The sequence below is a fragment of the Herpailurus yagouaroundi genome, unplaced genomic scaffold (assembly GCF_014898765.1).
Source record: "Herpailurus yagouaroundi ecotype Mexico unplaced genomic scaffold, PumYag 77, whole genome shotgun sequence".
In the NCBI taxonomy this organism is placed as follows: Eukaryota; Metazoa; Chordata; class Mammalia; order Carnivora; family Felidae; genus Herpailurus; species Herpailurus yagouaroundi.
The window spans coordinates 46,295,267-46,313,888 of NW_024412388.1; the positions used below are offsets into that span (position 1 = coordinate 46,295,267).

General features: G+C 47.7%; 1 protein-coding gene across 2 annotated transcripts in view; it reads right to left on the reverse strand.

The window, feature by feature from the left end:
• The window catches only part of C8B (complement C8 beta chain), a 54,304-nt gene that overhangs the window by 15,370 nt on the left and 20,312 nt on the right, over nucleotides 1–18,622 (reverse strand). The window contains exons 7-12 of one of the 2 annotated variants that reach the window (XM_040470376.1): nucleotides 17,913–18,153; nucleotides 15,637–15,765; nucleotides 12,778–12,941; nucleotides 5,845–5,998; nucleotides 3,462–3,530; nucleotides 535–1,146 (exon numbers count right to left, since the gene is read on the reverse strand). In XM_040470376.1, the coding sequence (XP_040326310.1) occupies nucleotides 995–1,146; nucleotides 3,462–3,530; nucleotides 5,845–5,998; nucleotides 12,778–12,941; nucleotides 15,637–15,765; nucleotides 17,913–18,153 (909 nt within the window). In that variant the 3' untranslated portion in view covers nucleotides 535–994. Of the gene's footprint in view, nucleotides 1–534; nucleotides 1,147–3,461; nucleotides 3,531–5,844; nucleotides 5,999–12,777; nucleotides 12,942–15,636; nucleotides 15,766–17,912; nucleotides 18,154–18,622 lie in introns of those variants that run through there. The other variant, XM_040470377.1, reaches the window with a different exon arrangement.

The following is an 18,622-nucleotide window of genomic DNA, read 5'->3' on the forward strand; positions in this document are numbered from 1 at the left end:
CCCCACCTCCTACCTGCATTCCTCTGTCTGTCTCTCATTCAGTTATCAATTTCCCAGCTCAGGGCCTTCTCTAGGCACCTGCTCATGTCACAGCAATTCAGCTCCGCCCCGGAACTCTGCTTCTGACATGCACAGCCTTGCCTCTCCTTTGCTCAGCATCAAAGGGAGCTGAGGAACCAGGATCCACTCTCCGCGGGATGCAGGGGGTGGAGACTCAATAACACAGGCACGCACATGCGCGCGCACACACACCCCCCCCACTTTCTCCTACATTTAATTTCGGAAAAAAATTCATTGTCAAGAAATGCCCATGTATGGAGAGCAAGGGAGCATCACAGTTAAGAGTCTAAACCTCCGGAGCCCAAGTGCCCAGGTTCGTAGCCCAGCTTTGCCACTTCCTGACTGTGCAACCCTGGACAAACCACTTAACTGTTCTAAGCTTCAGTTCTGCAGCTGCTGAATAGGGCTAACGCAGCATCCACCTCATAGGGCTGTCATGAGGATGGAATGAATTAACACACTGAGCACCGAGGCTGGCACAGTAATCATTCGATACATATTCACTGCTATTGTCACTGAATAAGACCATGCAGTCCTCAAGGGAGGAAAAACTTAATAGCTAGTCACTGATTCATCATTGGGTACCTACTATGTGCCCCTCACACAGTGGGACTTCAGTGTGAACAACTGCTAACACAGTTTCTGGCTGATAATACGCGTGAATGGGATAAAATTATACAGATGAGCAAAGGGAGGATTACCGAGATTCTTAAGCCCTTAAGCAACATGTAGTTGACGTTGAGCTGTTTGTTCAAATCAACGTGCATTTTGCAAATAACATCTTTATTTCAAACGCTCTGAGTGGCACGGCCCTCTACCCTTGGGATGGCCCCAGCTGGGAGCTGGTATGAGGTAACCTGGCCTGAGTTCCTAAGGGCTCAGAGCTCTCGCAGTGTGCAGCCCACAGTAGTAGGTGCTAGAAGCTTTTCCTTCCTTAACAGTTAAGTGTTTCTGAAGCAGGGCCCACGCAGGGGCTGCCTCCATTCTGAGGAGGTGGATGGTTACACTGCCTTTGTCTTGTTTTCTGTCCTCCAGAACACGGAGACCAGTCTGACCAGCAATTCCATTTCCCATCAATGGGGACATCTGTAAGGAAGAAGGTCATCAAACGTTAATCAACCCTTGTTACACCCTGGTGCCATCTGGGGTTGGGGGTGGGGTGTATAAGCCAAAAGGCTTGGTGAGTCTGCTCAGATCTCCTCTCTCCAGTCAGCTGTCCTTTTTGCAAACCGTGGTACTCGCCATATTCCCTTCTACCACAGAGCTTTTGTAGATGCTGTTTCCCTGGCCCAGTATACTCTTCCCTCCTCTGTTTATCTGGTTAATCCTATTCGCCCATCAGATCTCAGTTGAAGGATTATCTCTGCGGGGAAACCTTCCCTGACCTCTAGCTCCCCACCAATCCATCATATTTTAAGCTCTTGGAGCATTTTATAGCAGTGACAATTACAGCTTTAAATGTATTTCTGGGACAATTCAAATGACGTCGGTCTTTCTCTCTAAACAGTAATCTCCACGATGACAGGATCTATGTATGATTTGCTCGCCACTGAACCCTAGCACCTAAGCTGGCACCCAGGGGGTCTTTAGTAAACATTCTTTGGATGAATGCACGAGTGCTTCCCAGCTGGGTCACCTCCCAGGTATAGGATGCTGGCTAGTTTACTTGTTGTCAAAGTACGAAGCAGGAACTCTGTTATATACCGTAAGCACTGCGTGTTATATGAAATAATAACAAATAATGTACTCTCCCCTCCCTGACATTTGCCTTTCCCATGAGGATTCTGTGGTTGTTGATGAGACTGACAAGTAACCGATTCCATCCACCATGATACATCAGGTGTCTGGCCGAGCCTCTGATGGGCAGTATAGTTCTGCAGACATCACCTAGTATCTCTGGGCCTGCCCCACTGGTGAAACGAGAAGGCTACAGCAGGAGGTGTCCAGTGTCTCCTCCAACCAGGAGAAATCCTGTGGTTGTGCGATTACACACTCACTGGGCACAGGACCGTGTGGGCTTGTGCTGGTGGTGGGAGGTGAGCATTTCACTGGGGAGGAGAATGGATAGTGCAAACCTGGGCTCCTACACTTACTGTGTGACCTCTGGTCAAGTTAGTGACTCACTGAACCTTAGTTTCTTCATCAGTAAAATGAGGATATTGATGGTACCTACTCTGTCATGTTGTTGTGAGGATAAAAAGATTTAGTGTTATGTAAAATGCACTTTATTTTGCTCTAAAACAAACCAACCAACACTTATTTTGCTCTTACATGTGTTAGGCGTTATTCCAAGCGCTTTGAGGTTTCATGAGAAACTCAAGACAGCTCTAGGAGGTAGTTAATACCACCAGCTCCATTTTACGGATGAGGAGACTGAGGCACAAAGAGGTCAAGTAAATTGCTCAAGGTCACAGTTACTGATGAAACTCAAGCACAAGCTGAGTCCAAGCACTCATCAAGGTGCCTGATACGTAGTACAGTGCCTCGTTGTTTTCCTGTTTGTTTTTTATTTTTATTCTTTTTTGGGGGGTGGGGGGAGGGAGGGAAGGGACAGAGAGAGAGAGAGAGGGAGACGCAGAAACTGAAGCAGGCTCCAGGCTCTGAGCTGTCAGCACAGAGCCCAACGCAGGGCTCAAACCCACAAACTGTGAGATCATGACCTGAGCCGAAGTCGGACGCTTAACCGACTGAGCCACCCCAGGTGCCCCATGCCATTTCCTTTTTTCATGATATCATCCAAAAGCCACAGAGAGGAGAGGAAAGGGAAGGAGGAGTGAGGGGTGGGGGCATATTCAGAACTCTTAGGTAATAAACTGGCCAAAGAATTTGAGAGCTGGAAAGGATCCCAATGAGAGTCTAGTCTTTCCTTTGTTAATTCAGGCCATAGCACTGAGCACCAGCTAGGCTGGGCCATGGGGACTCAGAAACAAATGGCACATGATCTCTGCTCACACACACTGGGGAGAAAGACACACACAACCCAAAACATAATGTGCTAAGAGCTATATTAGGTATATGTTCAAAGTGCTACAGGAACACATAGGAAGAGTTAACTAAATTTAGTCAGGGGTGGAGGCTTAGAACTTTTACAGAAGAAGGGGCATCCCTGCTGGATTTTGAGGACTGAATAAAAGTTCAGTTAAAAAAAAAAAAGAAAGAAAAAAGGTAAGCATTCCAGAAGGATTCAAAGAAATGACTTGCAAATGCCGTGCATTAACAGTCCTGTAACATGAAGCATTCTCAGGTGTGAAAATAATGAAAGATAAAGTCAGGAGCCAGGATGGATCTCAAATTTCACAGCACCCGGCCCCCAACCCAGCATCCCCTGTGCTCTTGCCCTTTTCAATTATTCTCTAGAACTGCCCAGATTTCCCTTTTCCAACCGACTCAAGATTCCTTACTTTTCTCGTAGGTGACCTCGCAGGCTGGGCCCTGGAATCCAACAGGACAGATGCACTCACAGCGGGATTCTGAAAAGACAATGCAGACAGAGTGTGAAACACAATTCCTGGAGTTCAGCCCTCCACATCACTTTGCCATTAGGTTAAAATAGGGGAAACATTGGGGCGCCTGGGTGGCGCAGTCGGTTGAGCGTCCGACTTCAGCCAGGTCACGATCTCGCGGTCCGGGAGTTTGAGCCCCGCGTCGGGCTCTGGGCTGATGGCTCAGAGCCTGGAGCCTGTTTCCGATTCTGTGTCTCCCTCTCTCTCTGCCCCTCCCCCGTTCATGCTCTGTCTCTCTCTGTCCCAAAAATAAATAAACGTTGAAAAAAAAATTAAAAAAAAAAATAGGGGAAACATTTAGTTGAAGGGTTTAAGATAAGAAGGTTCCATGCTAAGAATACCTACTCCTTCCCTGAGGGTCTTGTGCTCCTGAAGGGTGGTTACTGCCGGTCACCGGGAACCATACGGAGTTGCTGAGGGGAATTACTCGTGAGCTCATGTTTGACCCAGCGGTGTGAGTTTCCAGTGTTGGAAGCTACATTAGTGGTCGCGGAAGCCAATGGTCACTGGTGCTCAATTTCACCCCGAGCCATCTAATTGTCCAGCCTCCGCCGGAACACTCCAGTGATTGGGAACTCACTGTCCTCAGATGTCTCGTCCCACCTTTGGCCAATTCTGGCCCTTTGGAAGTTATTCCTTAAGTTGATCCGTAACATGTCACCTTGGAGTGACATCTGGATCACACAGAGTCCCTTCACAGGATTATCCTTTAGAAGTCAGGCCCATGAACAACCCTGTCTCTGGCTTCGTATTCTCTCTCACACTAGTGCACATCCTTAGGTGGGTTCCAGTTTCTAGGTCCAAATTTCACATGAAGGCTAGGGGAACCTAGCAACCCTGGATCCCCAGGGGAATCAGCAACCCTGGATCACGACGTTGAGCTGATGGGCAGATCCCATTTCTTGCTGACTTCCTCCCCACTTCGATGTCTCTGTCCTGACAGCAGAACTTTCCAGCCTTAGGCTTTCACTTATGTCTCCGTTGCTCCCATCCACCCTGTCCAAGAAGCTAGACACATACTCCCCAACCTCAGTTGGGAACAGGTCTTCTCCTGTCTCTGCCCGGTTGAGCTGGCTCTGTCCACAGAGGTTCTGCCCTAACTCCAGCTGGCTCCCTCCCTGGGTGCAGATCTGCTGGACCCAACTGCACCTGACACCCTCTTTTGGCTTCATCCTGGACTGGACTCTTCCTTGGCCATCATGACAGGAACACAAGATCCCAGGCCTCAGCCAACCCCAAATTTGCCCTGCGGATTTCAGTGGCCCCAGATATGGCCCCGGAAGTTAGGAATCAAGTTCAAGGGGCCCATCCTTGCTGCTGCTCCCCCATCCCCCCATCTTCTCACCATGCGTTGGTCAGGATGTGCACAGCCTAGGCCTGCTACTTCAGTTGCGTGATGTTGCCACCTGCCATGTCCATTGTGGCTGGAACCAAGGCATTCCGGCGGCCAGGGTAGATGACCTAGTTGCCTGCACTCTGACTTCTTGGGAAACAGGCTAACACTTGTCCTACTGGTCAGTACACTTCAGCGGGAAAGTCCAGCTTTCCCACTGGTTTGTAAGCTGGTGGAATCATGGATCCTGTCTGCCAGCGGATTAAGCTGTGGATCAGCTTCGCAGCCCTGATGCCATCGTGCAATCATCTGGTAGGCTTTTTCAAAGGCCGATCCCCAGTGATTCACTTTAACTAGTTCGGGCTGAGACCCAGGGCTTTGTGTTTGTGCAAAGCACCCTGGGTGATTCTCACATGCAGCTCGGGCTGAGCTCTGCCTTAGAGGAACATCGTGCTATTTGCCCATGAGCTGCACCTGAGTAGGGGCGGGGGTGGGGGGGTGGGGCGGGGGGGCCTCTGTCCAATCCCACCTCATTGTGCTCCAAGGAGGCGGAGACTTCAGCAGTTGTGAGCCACACCCTGGCTGCAGATTAGAACTACCTGGAGAGGGTTTACCCTTCCCGACGAGGAGCTTTCTCCAGATTCTCACACAAGGATCCAGGTGGGGGCCCGAGCATCAGTAGCTCTGGGTCTCTTGAATGCCTGTTCAACATGGAGAAGCTCATTTTACGAGGCTCCAAATGGCCAGGGGGCTCTTTTTGTCCCCCTGAGAAAGCAAAGAGGACTTCATGACAGACCCTGGGGCCTCAGGAAGAGGACCAGGGATTGATCTAGAACTCTTCTTGAGATACTCTGGAGGGCATATGGATTTGATGATGTGTTCTGGCCCCAGCACCAGCCCCTCCAGATAACGTCTTTCACAGGGACACCAGCTGCCTGGAAACGGTACCTTTCAGGACAGGAACTCCATTCCCTTGGCAAGGAGCACAGTGGCAAGAGCTGACTTCCTTCTCAAACTCCTCCAGGGCCCTCTTCATGTTTTGCCTTACTGTGCTGGAGTAGGCGAAGTCTGTGGCCGTCACCAGTTCATACAGAGGCTCTGCCTGGGGAGAGGGAAGGGATGTATTTCAACAGAAAATATTCACCAAATAGAAGGATAACGCAAGGGTCTGCAGGAATGAGCAAGGGGTTGGTGCACGGAGACGGGTGGATTCATCTGGAACTGGATGGATGCCCCATCCTCTGTTTGAACCATCCTATCCAATATCCACAGATAAACTCATCTGAGATCAGGTCAACTCTTACTGAATACCTCCTAAGTGCCAGGCATGAAGCATGAGTAATGAGTAACATAAAATCCACACTCTCAAGAAACTCGGAGTCCAGAGATAGAGACACGGTAACAGATTCTTACAGCACAGCAGGTCCGGAAACGGTGGAAATGTGGAATGCGGGCAGAGGAGCAGCTGGTTAACCTGCCTGTGGTTGGGGAGAGGAGGTAACTTTCAAGCAGCTCTTTGAAACTGTTCTAGAAGTTTCGTCCCAACATGGCTCCCCCATCCCAACTTGGCAAGGACCATTCACGTCATGCAAGAACCACCATCACGAAGCCTTTCTCCAGCTCCCAAGTTCACAGAATATCTTCCCACTATGAAGTGCTGAGAATACTGTCCAGTGCTCATCTGATACAAAGTCTCTTTTCCCAACACAAATTCCATCTCTTTGCTCCTCTGTGGTCATTCATTATTATTATTATTATTATTATTATTATTTTATGTGTTGAAATCTCTTTTCCTTCTTGAATTAAGAAGGTAAGTTGCTGGAGATCAGGACTATATACTGCTCAGGTCTGGGGTCTAGAGTCTAGGGTCTAGCCCCAAGCTTAGTGAGAACAGCTAATAAAAGTGGATGGTCAACGAAAGGGGGTGGGAGGCTTCATCAGGGCAAAGGCAGCTGGCTGGGAGGAGAGGGGCGGAAAACAGAAACCTAGCCACAGAGAGCGAGCCGCTGGTCACCAGCGAACCTGGCAGGGTGCGACCAGAGGAAGCCACAGATGGCTGTGGGCTAGGAAAAGCCTGGGAAGAAGTGCAAAGAGGTAGTTAAAAATGTTTGGAGCCTCTGGGTCCTACTTTCAGCTCCAGGGCCAGGCTCCTCTCCAGATTTTGTCTCTGTTCCTGCCCTAATCCAGCTCTGGAGAGTTTAGGGTCTGAATGCAGGCAATCATACCTAATAGAAGCCTCCAGTGGGAAGAAAATTGCTTCCATTTCTTAATGCGTCTGATGCTGACCTTCGCTCCAGTGGGCAAAGCAAGGCCCCTCGGTGGTCCCATTGTCTCACCGTTTTGTGGTCAATGAATTGATCCAGAGGCGGTTTGCAGAAGCGTCCAGCCTGCTGGCCGCACGTGGGGGAGGGAAGGGGGGTTGGCTGTATACCAGTATGAGCTCCTCCAACAATCCGTATTCCCTGTCAGAGCACCTTGTAAGGCTGCCTTTAACCCCCCAGGCCTTCTCCTACCAGCACGGAGATGCGCTCCAGGACAGAAAGCAAGTCAGTGGCAGAACCCGAATAAACCTCCTCCATGTGTTGTGTTCTAGAAGCTTTGCTGACGGTTCACAAACGTGAGCCCACTCCGTCCTCACAAGGTAGCAATTATCAGCCCCGTTTTCAGATGAGGTTAAGTGACCTGAACAAAGTCAGAGAGCTCATTAAATAGTATTTCCAGGATTCTAACCCAAAGCTTTTGTTTTTCTTACGAGCTCGTGATAATTATTGATAAAAATGGCTTCATTATTCCCATTTTCCAATTCCTATACCAGCATTCCCCAAATTTTGCAGACTGGGGTTTGCCTTGGAACCGAGCAGCAACTCCTAGGACTCTATAGCTCCCTTTTAATTCTAAGTTAATACGGCACGATTGTCCCTTCTTTTGTTCGTTTCTCTCTTTTCTCCTCTTCTTCCTTTCTCCCCCATCTCTCTTCCTTATTTCTCCCCCCAAAACACAGTCCTAACTACTCATATTGACCACTGGGTCCTACGCACACTTGCCCTTGTGAACTTGCCCTTTTATTTATCCTACTGCTGCAAAGAGATGGTCCTCGCTATTTATTAAACTCCATGCCCTTCCTTGTGACGGACCCTGGTGATCACCATTCTTAATGATAACGAATAATTACTGGAATGGTAGCAGTAATGCGGTGCTGAACTAAATACATACATTCTCTAATTTAATCTTTACAACAATCCTATTGAGGCAGACAGTCTTCTGTATCCCCATTTTACAGATAGATGAAAAAGCTGTGGCACAGAGAAGTTAAAAAGATGGACCAGAGTCACACAGTCAGTAAGTGGCCGAAAAGGATTCGAACGGTTAGCATTGTGGTTTGTGTCCTTTCAGTGAATATTTTTGGATAGTTAAGTGGACAGGTATTTACACCAAAGCAGTGGCATGAGAAAAGTGCAGCTTTATTTTCCATTTGCCTCACTTAATAGCATATTATAGGCATTTCCCCATGCTGTTCAATATTCTTTGATACAAATTTTTTCATAGGTATAGATGGTTATATAAAGTGTTGTTTCAACTTATATTCTTATCTCATTTTATGAAAGTGCCCATCTCATTTCTCTCAGTGATATTGAGTATTACAATTTTTTTTTGAGAGAGAGAGAGAGAAAGAGAGAGAGAGAGAGAGGGAGAGAACCTCAAACAGACTCCACTCTCAGCACAGAGCCCTACACATGGCTTGATCACATGACCCGGGGATCATGACCTGAGTTGGATGCTCAACCGACTGAGCCACCCAGGCGCCCTGTTGAATATTATAGATTTTTAATCATTGTCAATTTGATAGGTAAAAAAATATCATGTTGTTACTTTTTCATTTCTTATTCCTAGGAAAGTTAAACATTTTGCATATTTATTCATCATCTTAGTGCTAAGAGTTGTCTATTTCCTTTGAAATGTGTCTTTCTTAGAAATTGTATCATTCTTTATACATTTAGGATTTTGTTTGTGGCAAAATTATCTTGTGGGGGTGTTACCTGTCATTTAATTACATTCATGGTTTCCTTATTTGACATCCAGAATTTATTTTGGGGGGTGAGCTCCAATGGCTTGAGTCTGACATTATCTTACCAGGCAATGTTACCACAACATCTGTATTTTAACCCTTCTCTTGGTCAGAGTAATTTGCTGCTAGAGAATCTTTGAGTACAGCGATTTAGAAAGGTACAGTGGTCACACCTTCAGAAAGGTGTGATTATCACTGCTTACCAAGTGATCAGCTGCTTTTCTTTCTGGATACATAGAAGGGTTGCAATTCCCTGACATTCTAAAGGGCAGGTTTGCACCATGACTTGTTTTGAACAGTGGAAAGAGAGCAGAGGGGGCGTCCTTTCCAGGGTGAAGCCTTCAGGACAGAGTGAAGGGACATATCCCCTTCCCTTACCAATGCAGCGGTGATCTTCGGAGCATATGACCACATCAAGCCTCTGTGACCCGGATCCCTGAGTGGCAATGCAAAAAGCCCCCTCCCCAATATACTTTGGGCATGTTGTGTGATTGAGAAATAAACTTGTGTTGTACTCAGTCCCTAAGATTTGGGAAGTTTTTTCACTGCAGCATAACCAATGCCTTCCTGACCTCTGTGGGAACACCATTCACAACTATATCTTTTCCTTCTACTCTGGGCAATGCCTGAGCTCTATATAGTAGCTTCTCCATCAGCTTGGACCTCAGACGACAACCCAGCCACCCTGGCTACTTATAGAAATGCTCACGAGTGGTTGAGTTTGTGACTGGGTTTGCCAGTCCAACACAGAATCTCCCCAGTTACAGCTGAATTTCAGATAAACAACAAATAATTTGGTCATACCAGTATGTCCCATGCAATATTTGGGGTATGCTTATATTAGGAAATTATCCATTATTCGTCTGAAATCCAAATTTAACTAGACATGCTATATTTTCCATTTGCCAAACCTGGCAATTTTTATGTGACTCCTTTAATAATGCAAAGTGTCTTTGGGATTTTTTTATCCATTAACGACCGTTTCTCTGGGCCCCAAGCTTCTCCTTCATGACATTGTCACTACACTGCCTTCAGGCACTTCATGTTGCAAAGAATTCTAAGACCAGAACCACCTTTATTTATTTTTTTTTTTAGAATAGGGTTGTTTCTAAAAGTTAAAAAAAAAAAATCACATCATAGGATGTGTTTCTGTATTGTTTTGCTCTCAGTACTTTTGCCCACTTTTCAATGAGTTCTGCATTTTGTGTCATCAGCTCAGGGACATTTCCCTTATTATGTCCGTGATGAATGCCATCTTCAAATTTAATCTTGTCTCTTTCTCAGGAAGAAGTCCTTGAGTTTCAGATTTCTCCTTCTGTACTCTCTTCCATCATATTTCTTTTACGTCATTGTTTTAATCTCTTTGTCTTTCGCTGCTACATTATGAGAACGTTTTTATGGTGCCTTCCCACATCACTGACTCAATTTTCTGCAGTGTCAATTCTGTTCTTTACAGTTTCCAATGTAGGCTTTCCTCTGCTATTGCGCCTTTGGTTCCGTGTAGTCAGCCACTTCCTTTTTCATCTGATGAGTGTCTAATATCTCAGCATCTCTTTTTTCTTTCCTGAATTCCTCATTTGCTTAAAGCTTACGATAAAAAGGCAAATGCATTCCAAAATTTACTTCTATTTTTCCACTTTTAGATGTAGGCTTGTCTTCTGAATCTTGAAGGTAATTTCCATCTTTTGCGTTTGGAGTTCTCTTTCCGTGTCCACGGCCATTTGTTAACTCTGGGCAAAGAGCCGTTTCTCTGGGTCGAAAGTCTATCAGTGAACAGTGTGAGGGGGCTCTTCGGTGTTCTTCTTCCCCGCCCACCTGGCTCCTATGCCAATCGTGTTTCAGGTCTTGATCCTCAAGAATGCTTTATGCATGCGACCCCTGGCCAACACTCTGTCTAGGAATCGCCTGTCTAGTGGCTTCTGCCGTCCTGGAAAACAATCGCCGCTCTAACTACCTGGCGGGCTGACTCTGCAGAGAAGAATTATTGTGAGATAACGTGGAGGCATCTGCAGTTTTCTCTTGCTGGAAAGAGTGCATGGAAGAGTGGGATGTCCAGAACATACGTTTCCAACTCACGGCAGGGACTTACAAAAGGAAGGGCTTAAAAGTCTTCAGTAACCTCACCTCCCCAGCTCCCGAAAACATCTCTGCTTCCTTCACCTTTTCTGCCTTTCAGCCCACACACCTGACAGTGTGATACTTTCTACTACATCACACACATGCTGGGCCTCTGTGCCTTTGGTAAAGTGCTGCATGCCTAAGACCGTGTTCAGGCCTGAGATGCTTAGCATGCTGGCCTGCCCTCCCTGTCTCCTTCCTCTCTCTGTCTTTTTCACACACACACACACACACACACACACACACACACACACACACACCAGATCACATCACATGCCTGACACTTGACATTCCCAATGGCCGGTCTGGCACATCCAACCCATTCAGGTAGGTGACCAGGGAAAACTCCATTAATTCTCGGTTTTGGGGGAAAAAAAAAAAATCAGGTAAGGTGTAAGTGACAAGTAAAGACCAGGGATCTATTTTCCCCTGAGCTCTGTTCACTCCCATGCGCATCCGTGATTCCGAGCAATGTCACCACACCATCAGCCAACCCCAGAGTTCTCTGGAGCTGCGTACAACCTACAGCTGACTTTATTCTCCTTGATGCGTGTCAGCAGCTGTACCCTAAGTGTCACTACTGAAAACGGCAGAGGACAGGATTTGAATGGCAGCCTTCTGTTCTGCAGCAACTATGCATTTGACATACAAATTAAGACACTGGGCAACTGCCAGGATTGGGAGCTGCAGAGCATCACGTGAAGAGCTCCGGTCCCTCGTCACCCCTCCTTGGCGGCAAGACGAAGTCCCGGGGGTGGGGTGGAGTGGATGCCAAACAACCAGTGAGTGTACAGACAACAGCAAGGAGAGGATGGCCCGAGATGGAGCACGGACCCCGTGCAGAGGTCCCCACAGGCAAGGACCTACTACCGCTGATGTGTATGACAGTCCTGTTCTGGCAAACGTCCTCTTAGTTTAAGGTTGCAAAACTGCTCTTGTGTGGGTGACGGTTGGTTGGGATCATTAGTTTTTATTCACCAAACCCACAGGAAAGTCTGGAGGGGAGGGAAGAGGTCAAAGTCTCGGGCCCAGACCTAACAGAGACTCTTGCGCAGCCACAGATGGATGCTCCCTCTGTGACCTCGATTTTCATCAGCCACAAAACGGAGGTAAGCACACGCAGTTTGAGGATTAGATGCAATAACATGCCCAAAGACCCTGGCAGAGTGTCAAGAATATAGTCGGTGCTCAAAACGTCACTGATCACCATGAAGTATTACCCTGTCCTGTACGACGGTCATGGCTGCCCGGGTCTTACCGGTTAGCACAGAGTGTATGTTTCACACTTGCATCTTTCTGCCTCTCCTCCAGCGGCTTAGTTCCTCTCACGCTGCAGGAAGTTAGCAACTATTTGTTGGTTGAATGAATGTTAAAATACGCAAATAATGCCTGGAGAGAGTCTCTGACCAAATGGAAACAGTATCAATTTAAGAAGGCTGGAACTAGAAGCTGATGGTTGATTTCCTTTAGCAACTTGGGGGCCTGAGTGGGAGGGAGTCAGGGGTCTGCAGCTGGTGCCCAACAGTTATTTTGTAATCGGTCCACTCCAGATACATGATCTACTATAATGTGTGTGCCTTGAGATTAGGGTGTGGGTCTTCTTGAGCTCTGTATCCCCCAGCCTGGCTCCTAGTAGCCCCTCATAAGCTGTTTACTGAATAGAGGAAAGGGTGGAGAGAGCAGCTCCCCAGATATACCTTAATTTTGATGATGTCTGGGTTGTACTGCACGGCGTCTCCCCACTCCTGCATCAGGTCCGCGGTCGGCAGCTCCTTATACGCCAGGGCGGTGATGTGCTCACTTGCCCCTCCTCGCACAAGGACCACCAAGTCATCCACCATGGTGTCTCTCTTGTTTCTGTCTGGAATCGACACAGAGACCTGGCATGTCAGGGGATCCACTTCGGCACCCTGGAATTTGCTGCAACCCAACCTAGTCACCATGATACTCACTAAGCTCATCCTGGAGGTGCCAGTAGACAAGATGCAATCCCACCAGCAAGGAAGTCACGACGCAAAGGGCAAAAGGCAACTCACCCAATCAAATAGGACACAAGTTGGGGGCAGGATAAGGAGGGGACATCTATAAACGCCAGTCACTGAGTCTATGGAAGATAGATACCTGATGGATATTCATATATACGGAGAGATTGATAGGTCATAGATACGTAAATAGGTTGATAGGGAGATAGGTTATGGATCATTAATGTGTCAGCCAGTAATCTAAGTGTTGTATTAACTCACTTAATCTTCACAATGAAATAGGAACTATATAATCCTCATTTTGCAGATAAGAAATCTCAGGCACTAGGGGTGAAAAGGTTGATCCAGGTAGCCTTGCTGAAGCTCTAAGCTATGTCTCTTCTTTGTATGGGATAACAGAGGCGGGAAAATGTGTAAAAGCTGGGCTTTGTGTGTGATAGATACCCACTAAAGAGCGTCTACTATAATATGATTATTGTTTTGATCTATGTAGAGTTTCCCAGAAGGCCCTCAATCATATCAGTGAGTCCTTCCCATTCTAATTTGTCCATTCACCCCATGCCAAAAGAACTGTGTCAAGTGACCACTTAGCTTTGAGCCCGCAACCCTGTGCACCATAGAAAGGACTCTTGTATACTGCTGGTAGGGGGACAGCGGTACAACCGTTTTAGAAAACAGCTTTGCATTCACTAGTCCAGAAAAAGTACATGGTCTACAACCCAACAATTCTACTCCCGGGTGCATTCCTTGCAAAATAGTTGCATGCGTGTGCCAGACAAGCACAGAAGAATGCTCTAGCAGCAGCGACTGCACTTGCGTGAAACGGGAAATAACTCAAATTCCACAGTGGAACGGACAAAGTATTATATTCATACATGAAAATACTAGGCAGCAATGGCAAGTAGCTGTAGTTATACACACATGATAGTGAACGAAAACACCACCACCACCCAGAACTGAAAAGAGTATATTCCACCCATATAAAGTTCAAAAACAAGCAACGCTGAGCCGTATTGGTTAGTGATCCACCTGGTGGTAAAACTATTAAGAAAGGAAGGATGTGTTTAACACAGAAGCAAGGATGGTGTTATCTCCAAAAGGGAGGGAGGAGTTGGCAAGTGATGAGGGTCCTGCCCAATATTCCATCTAGTGACCTGTGCAAGGGATCACTTTACAAATCTCCTTTTTATTTTTTAAGTTTATTTATTTTTGTGAGAGAGAGAGAGAGAGAGAGAGAGAGTGAGAGTGAGAGAATGTGCACATGGGAGAGGAGCAGAGAGAGAGGGAGAGAGAGAGTCCCATGCAGGTTCTGTGCTGTCAATGCAGAGCCCAATGTGGGGCTCGATCCCACAAACCATGAGATCATGACCTGAGTCCAAATCAAGAGTCGGACGTTAACCAACTGAGCCACCAAGGTGCTCCCTATGAGTCTTCTTTAAAGAGTACCTAGGGGCACCGGGGTGGTTCAGTCGGTTAAGTGTCCGACTTCAGCTCAGGTCATGATATCATGGTTGGTGAGTTCGAGCCCCGCGTCAGGCTCTGTGCTGACAGCTCGAAACCTGGAGCCTGCTTCAGATTCTATGTCTGCCCCTCTCTCTGCCTCTCCCCTGCTCATGCTCTGTCTCTGTCTCTCAATAATAAACTTAAAAAAAAAAAATTAAAGAGCACCTGTGTTCTGTGCATGTCTCCCTTATGGGACCTATCTTCCAACCCAGCCCCACCAAAATGAGCAAATAAACAATATCAATCACACATCAGTCAAGAGTGCAAGGTCAAGAGTTCTAGGCCAGCAGTTCATTTTTGTCGTTGTTTTATTTTGTTTTCCTTCAGGTGTTGGAACTCTTTCTCCACGTACGATCCCCGGTGCAAGCTCAGTAAAGTGGAGTCGGTGGGGACTGCTCTTTGAGGTGCAGCAGAGGCCGGGGCCTGGGGCCCTGCTGATTGGTCTCTCTTTCCTACTCTACTTGCTGTGTTGATTCCCAGCTCCCTGGAATGACCTCCAGGTTCCCTGCTCCCGGACACTTGGCTTTGATACCTGCCCCCTCCAGTCTGGTCTCCCCTGCCGTGCGGACTCCGCTACATGATTTATGGCTTTGCCTGCTTCTCCAGACTCTACCCCACCCATTGTCTCGGAAGGACCAGCCTCTTCCCCTGCCTCCCCCGCCTTCTCCACCGGCCTCCAGCCAGGCCTGCTCCTCGCCCCCAGAGTAAATTTCCATTGTCATTTTTTTCCTGCCTTAAAAACAACCTTGCCGCTTTACTCCCTGAGTGACAATTCCAACGTGCCCTCCTTTAGGAAGCCGGTCCTGATTCTCCAAACTGGCTTTGGTGCCATTGCTTCTTTGATTGTTTGCCCACCTCATGTGAGCGCCACGAGGGTGGGAACACAAGTTCATTCACTTTTGTATGCCCAGCACATAGTAGGAGCTAGGTAAGTTTTTATTGAGTGAATTATGATTTTAATTGAAATTCCTTAGGATATCCAGTCTTTAGCTTGAAGAAAGATTCGGTTTGGGGGGGATGCTAAGAAGGGAAAGATAATGAGCACAGATTTCACATGCCCCTGCCGCTTACCTTTTATTTCCCTCAGAATACCCTGGCATGTGCCCACGGACACACCCAGACTGACGTAGACCTCCTCGATGGCAGCACCGATTTTGAAATCATTCTTGGCACAGGCTTGGACGTCCTTAAGGGAGTAATCTGAAGGAAGCAAGAAAAGAGGCCCATGACCTAAAGGTCATCCACCCTGTCACCTTTTCCTGTCATCGATTCCAGAAGCCTTGCCCTTCCTGGATGTCATGTCGCGTGACTCAGGTTCAAATCAACGGGTGGCCAGCCTGATGACCAACAACGCAGGCAGCCATGACATCAGGGTGGAGGCCTCATGAGAGGGCGACAGAACCTTCCCCTTTCAGGGTCCTCAAAGGCTCTGAGGGTCTTTGCTGCCCTCCCTCTGAGAGTGGAAGTGCTCAGAGTTGTTTTCTGAGCCTCTAGGGGTCGATCCAGTAAGTACAGTTTGCTGTAGTGTGTCCTCCTTGCCCTGACCCACTCTTCTTTAATCTTTGCTGGAGTAGAGAGGGCAAGTTCATTAATTAATTGAGGTGATATATTTAAAGTGTCTGGTCTAGGACCTGGCAAAGAGAAGGGGCCGATTTCTCTTATTTCTTCTTCGTTTTTGCCTCATTCCCCACTTGTTTCTCCCTAATTCTCCCCAAGGCAAGCTCTCCTCCTGGGCTTGCTCAAACTTGGATGTGACTTGGTCAGCACCTTCCGCGGTACATTGAGGCCAGGCAAGGAGAGGAGACCAGTCCTGACTACGGAGTTCTCCGGTGGTGTTAAGCGTATATCCGTTTTCCCTCCCAGCATGTTCCTGGAAATATGAATTTCATGATAACATCTCTTGTAATTTCTGCAATAGTAAGTATTATAAGAAAATGTGCTTCCGTGGTCAAGTAAGTGTGACCAGCGTTGTATCAGAGGAGGTGGACAGGTCATTTTATGGCAGTAGCCTCGTGGGATGCTACAAGTGGGATCCATTATATGTTTCCCCAGTTTGCTTGATAACAGAATCCTTTTGCAGGAAGCAGTTTGAGGAAATAAGAAAAGTGCTCTGGAAACCAGTGGTATGGAGGAAGGTATCCTTGGCCTTGGTGAGAATGAAGCCACGCCGGCATAAATTTACATACATGACAGACCATGTGTCCTCTTGCAAGTGCAATGGCCTTCTAACCAAGCCCTGGGTCCTCCACTGTGAACGGTGTGACCCAGGGCAGGTCACCTAACGTGGCAAGTGCCAGAACCCCCTGGACTGGGAAGCAGGAATCACACCTTAGGCCTGCAGATGGTTACAAGTGGTAAGTCCTGTAATTACATCCACAGGGAGAAGAGATTGCCAAGGGGCATCAGGAGTTGGATGTTGGTTAGGCGGCTGTGGTAACAATCTGCGATCCTGCTACTTAAAATGGGGTTTACGGGGGCGCCTGGGTGGCGCAGTCGGTTAAGCGTCCGACTTCAGCCAGGTCACGATCTCGCGGTCCGGGAGTTCGAGCCCCGCGTCGGGCTCTGGGCTGATGGCTCGGAGCCTGGAGCCTGTTTCCGATTCTGTGTCTCCCTCTCTCTCTGCCCCTCCCCCGTTCATGCTCTGTCTCTCTCTGTCCCAAAAATAAATAAACGTTGAAAAAAAAAAATTAAAAAATAAATACCATTTAAAAAAAAATAAATAAAAAAAAATAAAATGGGGTTTACAGATCAGCAGCAATGACGTCATGTCAAAGCTTGTGCAGAATCTTGGGTTTTGCCTCAAAGTTACTGAGGGGACTTGCTAATCAATGAGAAGGAAAAAAATACAGTCAAGGTTGACTCCTAGGTTCTTGGCTTGAGCCACTGGTTGGATGGTGAAACCATTCTGAGATGTGGATGACTGTGGAGGACACAAATTTGGCAAAGGAAAGCAAAAGCTGACTTTCGGGACACGGTAAGGTCGTGATGTTTGTTGGGCATCCAAACGGTGATGTCAAGGGGACATTCTGATGAGAGCTCTTGGGTGCTGGGAAGAGATCCAGGGGGAAACATACACTGGGAGTTCTCCACATATCGAAGACATTTAATGCCATGAGACATGGATGCTGTTGTCTAGAGGAAATAGTTGTAGAAAAGAGGACTGTCCAGACAGAGGGCTGGGCGGAGGAGGACCCACTAACAGGTTATAAAAAGGAGACATCTGCAAATGACACTACAGCCAGGGAGGGAGAAGGGAACTAGGAGCAAAGCCTGTAACTCTCCTCCCACCACCTCACAGAGCTCGTGTGTGCCCCGGCAGGAGAGCCATAGTCCCCTGGGCAGCGTACCTGCTCTCTCCATGGCCTCTTTGTTCATAATGAGTGTGTATTCGTAAATGCCCCCCAGCACGGCCTCTGTGATGTAGTGGGTCCCGAAATCACGGAAGAGATCTCTGTACTCCCCGTAACTGTACTCCAGGGGCAGCAGCTTGACTCTCTGAAGGAGTTCGTAATGGAGCATGAGGCTTCTGGGCTTCAGCTTGTAACGTGCTACTTCAAGGTCAGAGCGCGCGTGCAGAAATGTGCTTTTCTAAATGAAATACCAACATGGGAAAAGCAGACCTTTAAAGTTAGGAATCTGGAACAAGAGGATGAACTTTACAAATACCATCCGATGTTCCTGGCCTGGGGTCGTCACTCTTATGATTCCTTTAGGATACTTGGGGGAAGACGGTCTCTTTGACAAGCTTTCATTTCTCATAAATATTCCGACGTCCTTTCAGCTTGGGAGAGTTTGCTCTTAACTCACCTCCTTACGGCGGCAAAGAAGGAACGAGAAAGGTAGGTGGCCAGAAGCAGAGATGGCAGGGAGCAGCAGGAGCACTTTGGGGCCACTCTGGTGGGATACAGGGTCTGCCTGCCTGCAAAGGCAGCCTCTTTGTTTGGGCTTTTTAAATTCCAAAGAAAGGCCGCTCAAGAAAGAGTGAAAGTGATGCCTTAGGAAGGCTAGGCATTACAGCGCATGGCAAGAGTCAGCCAGCTACAAGCCTGCACGCCAC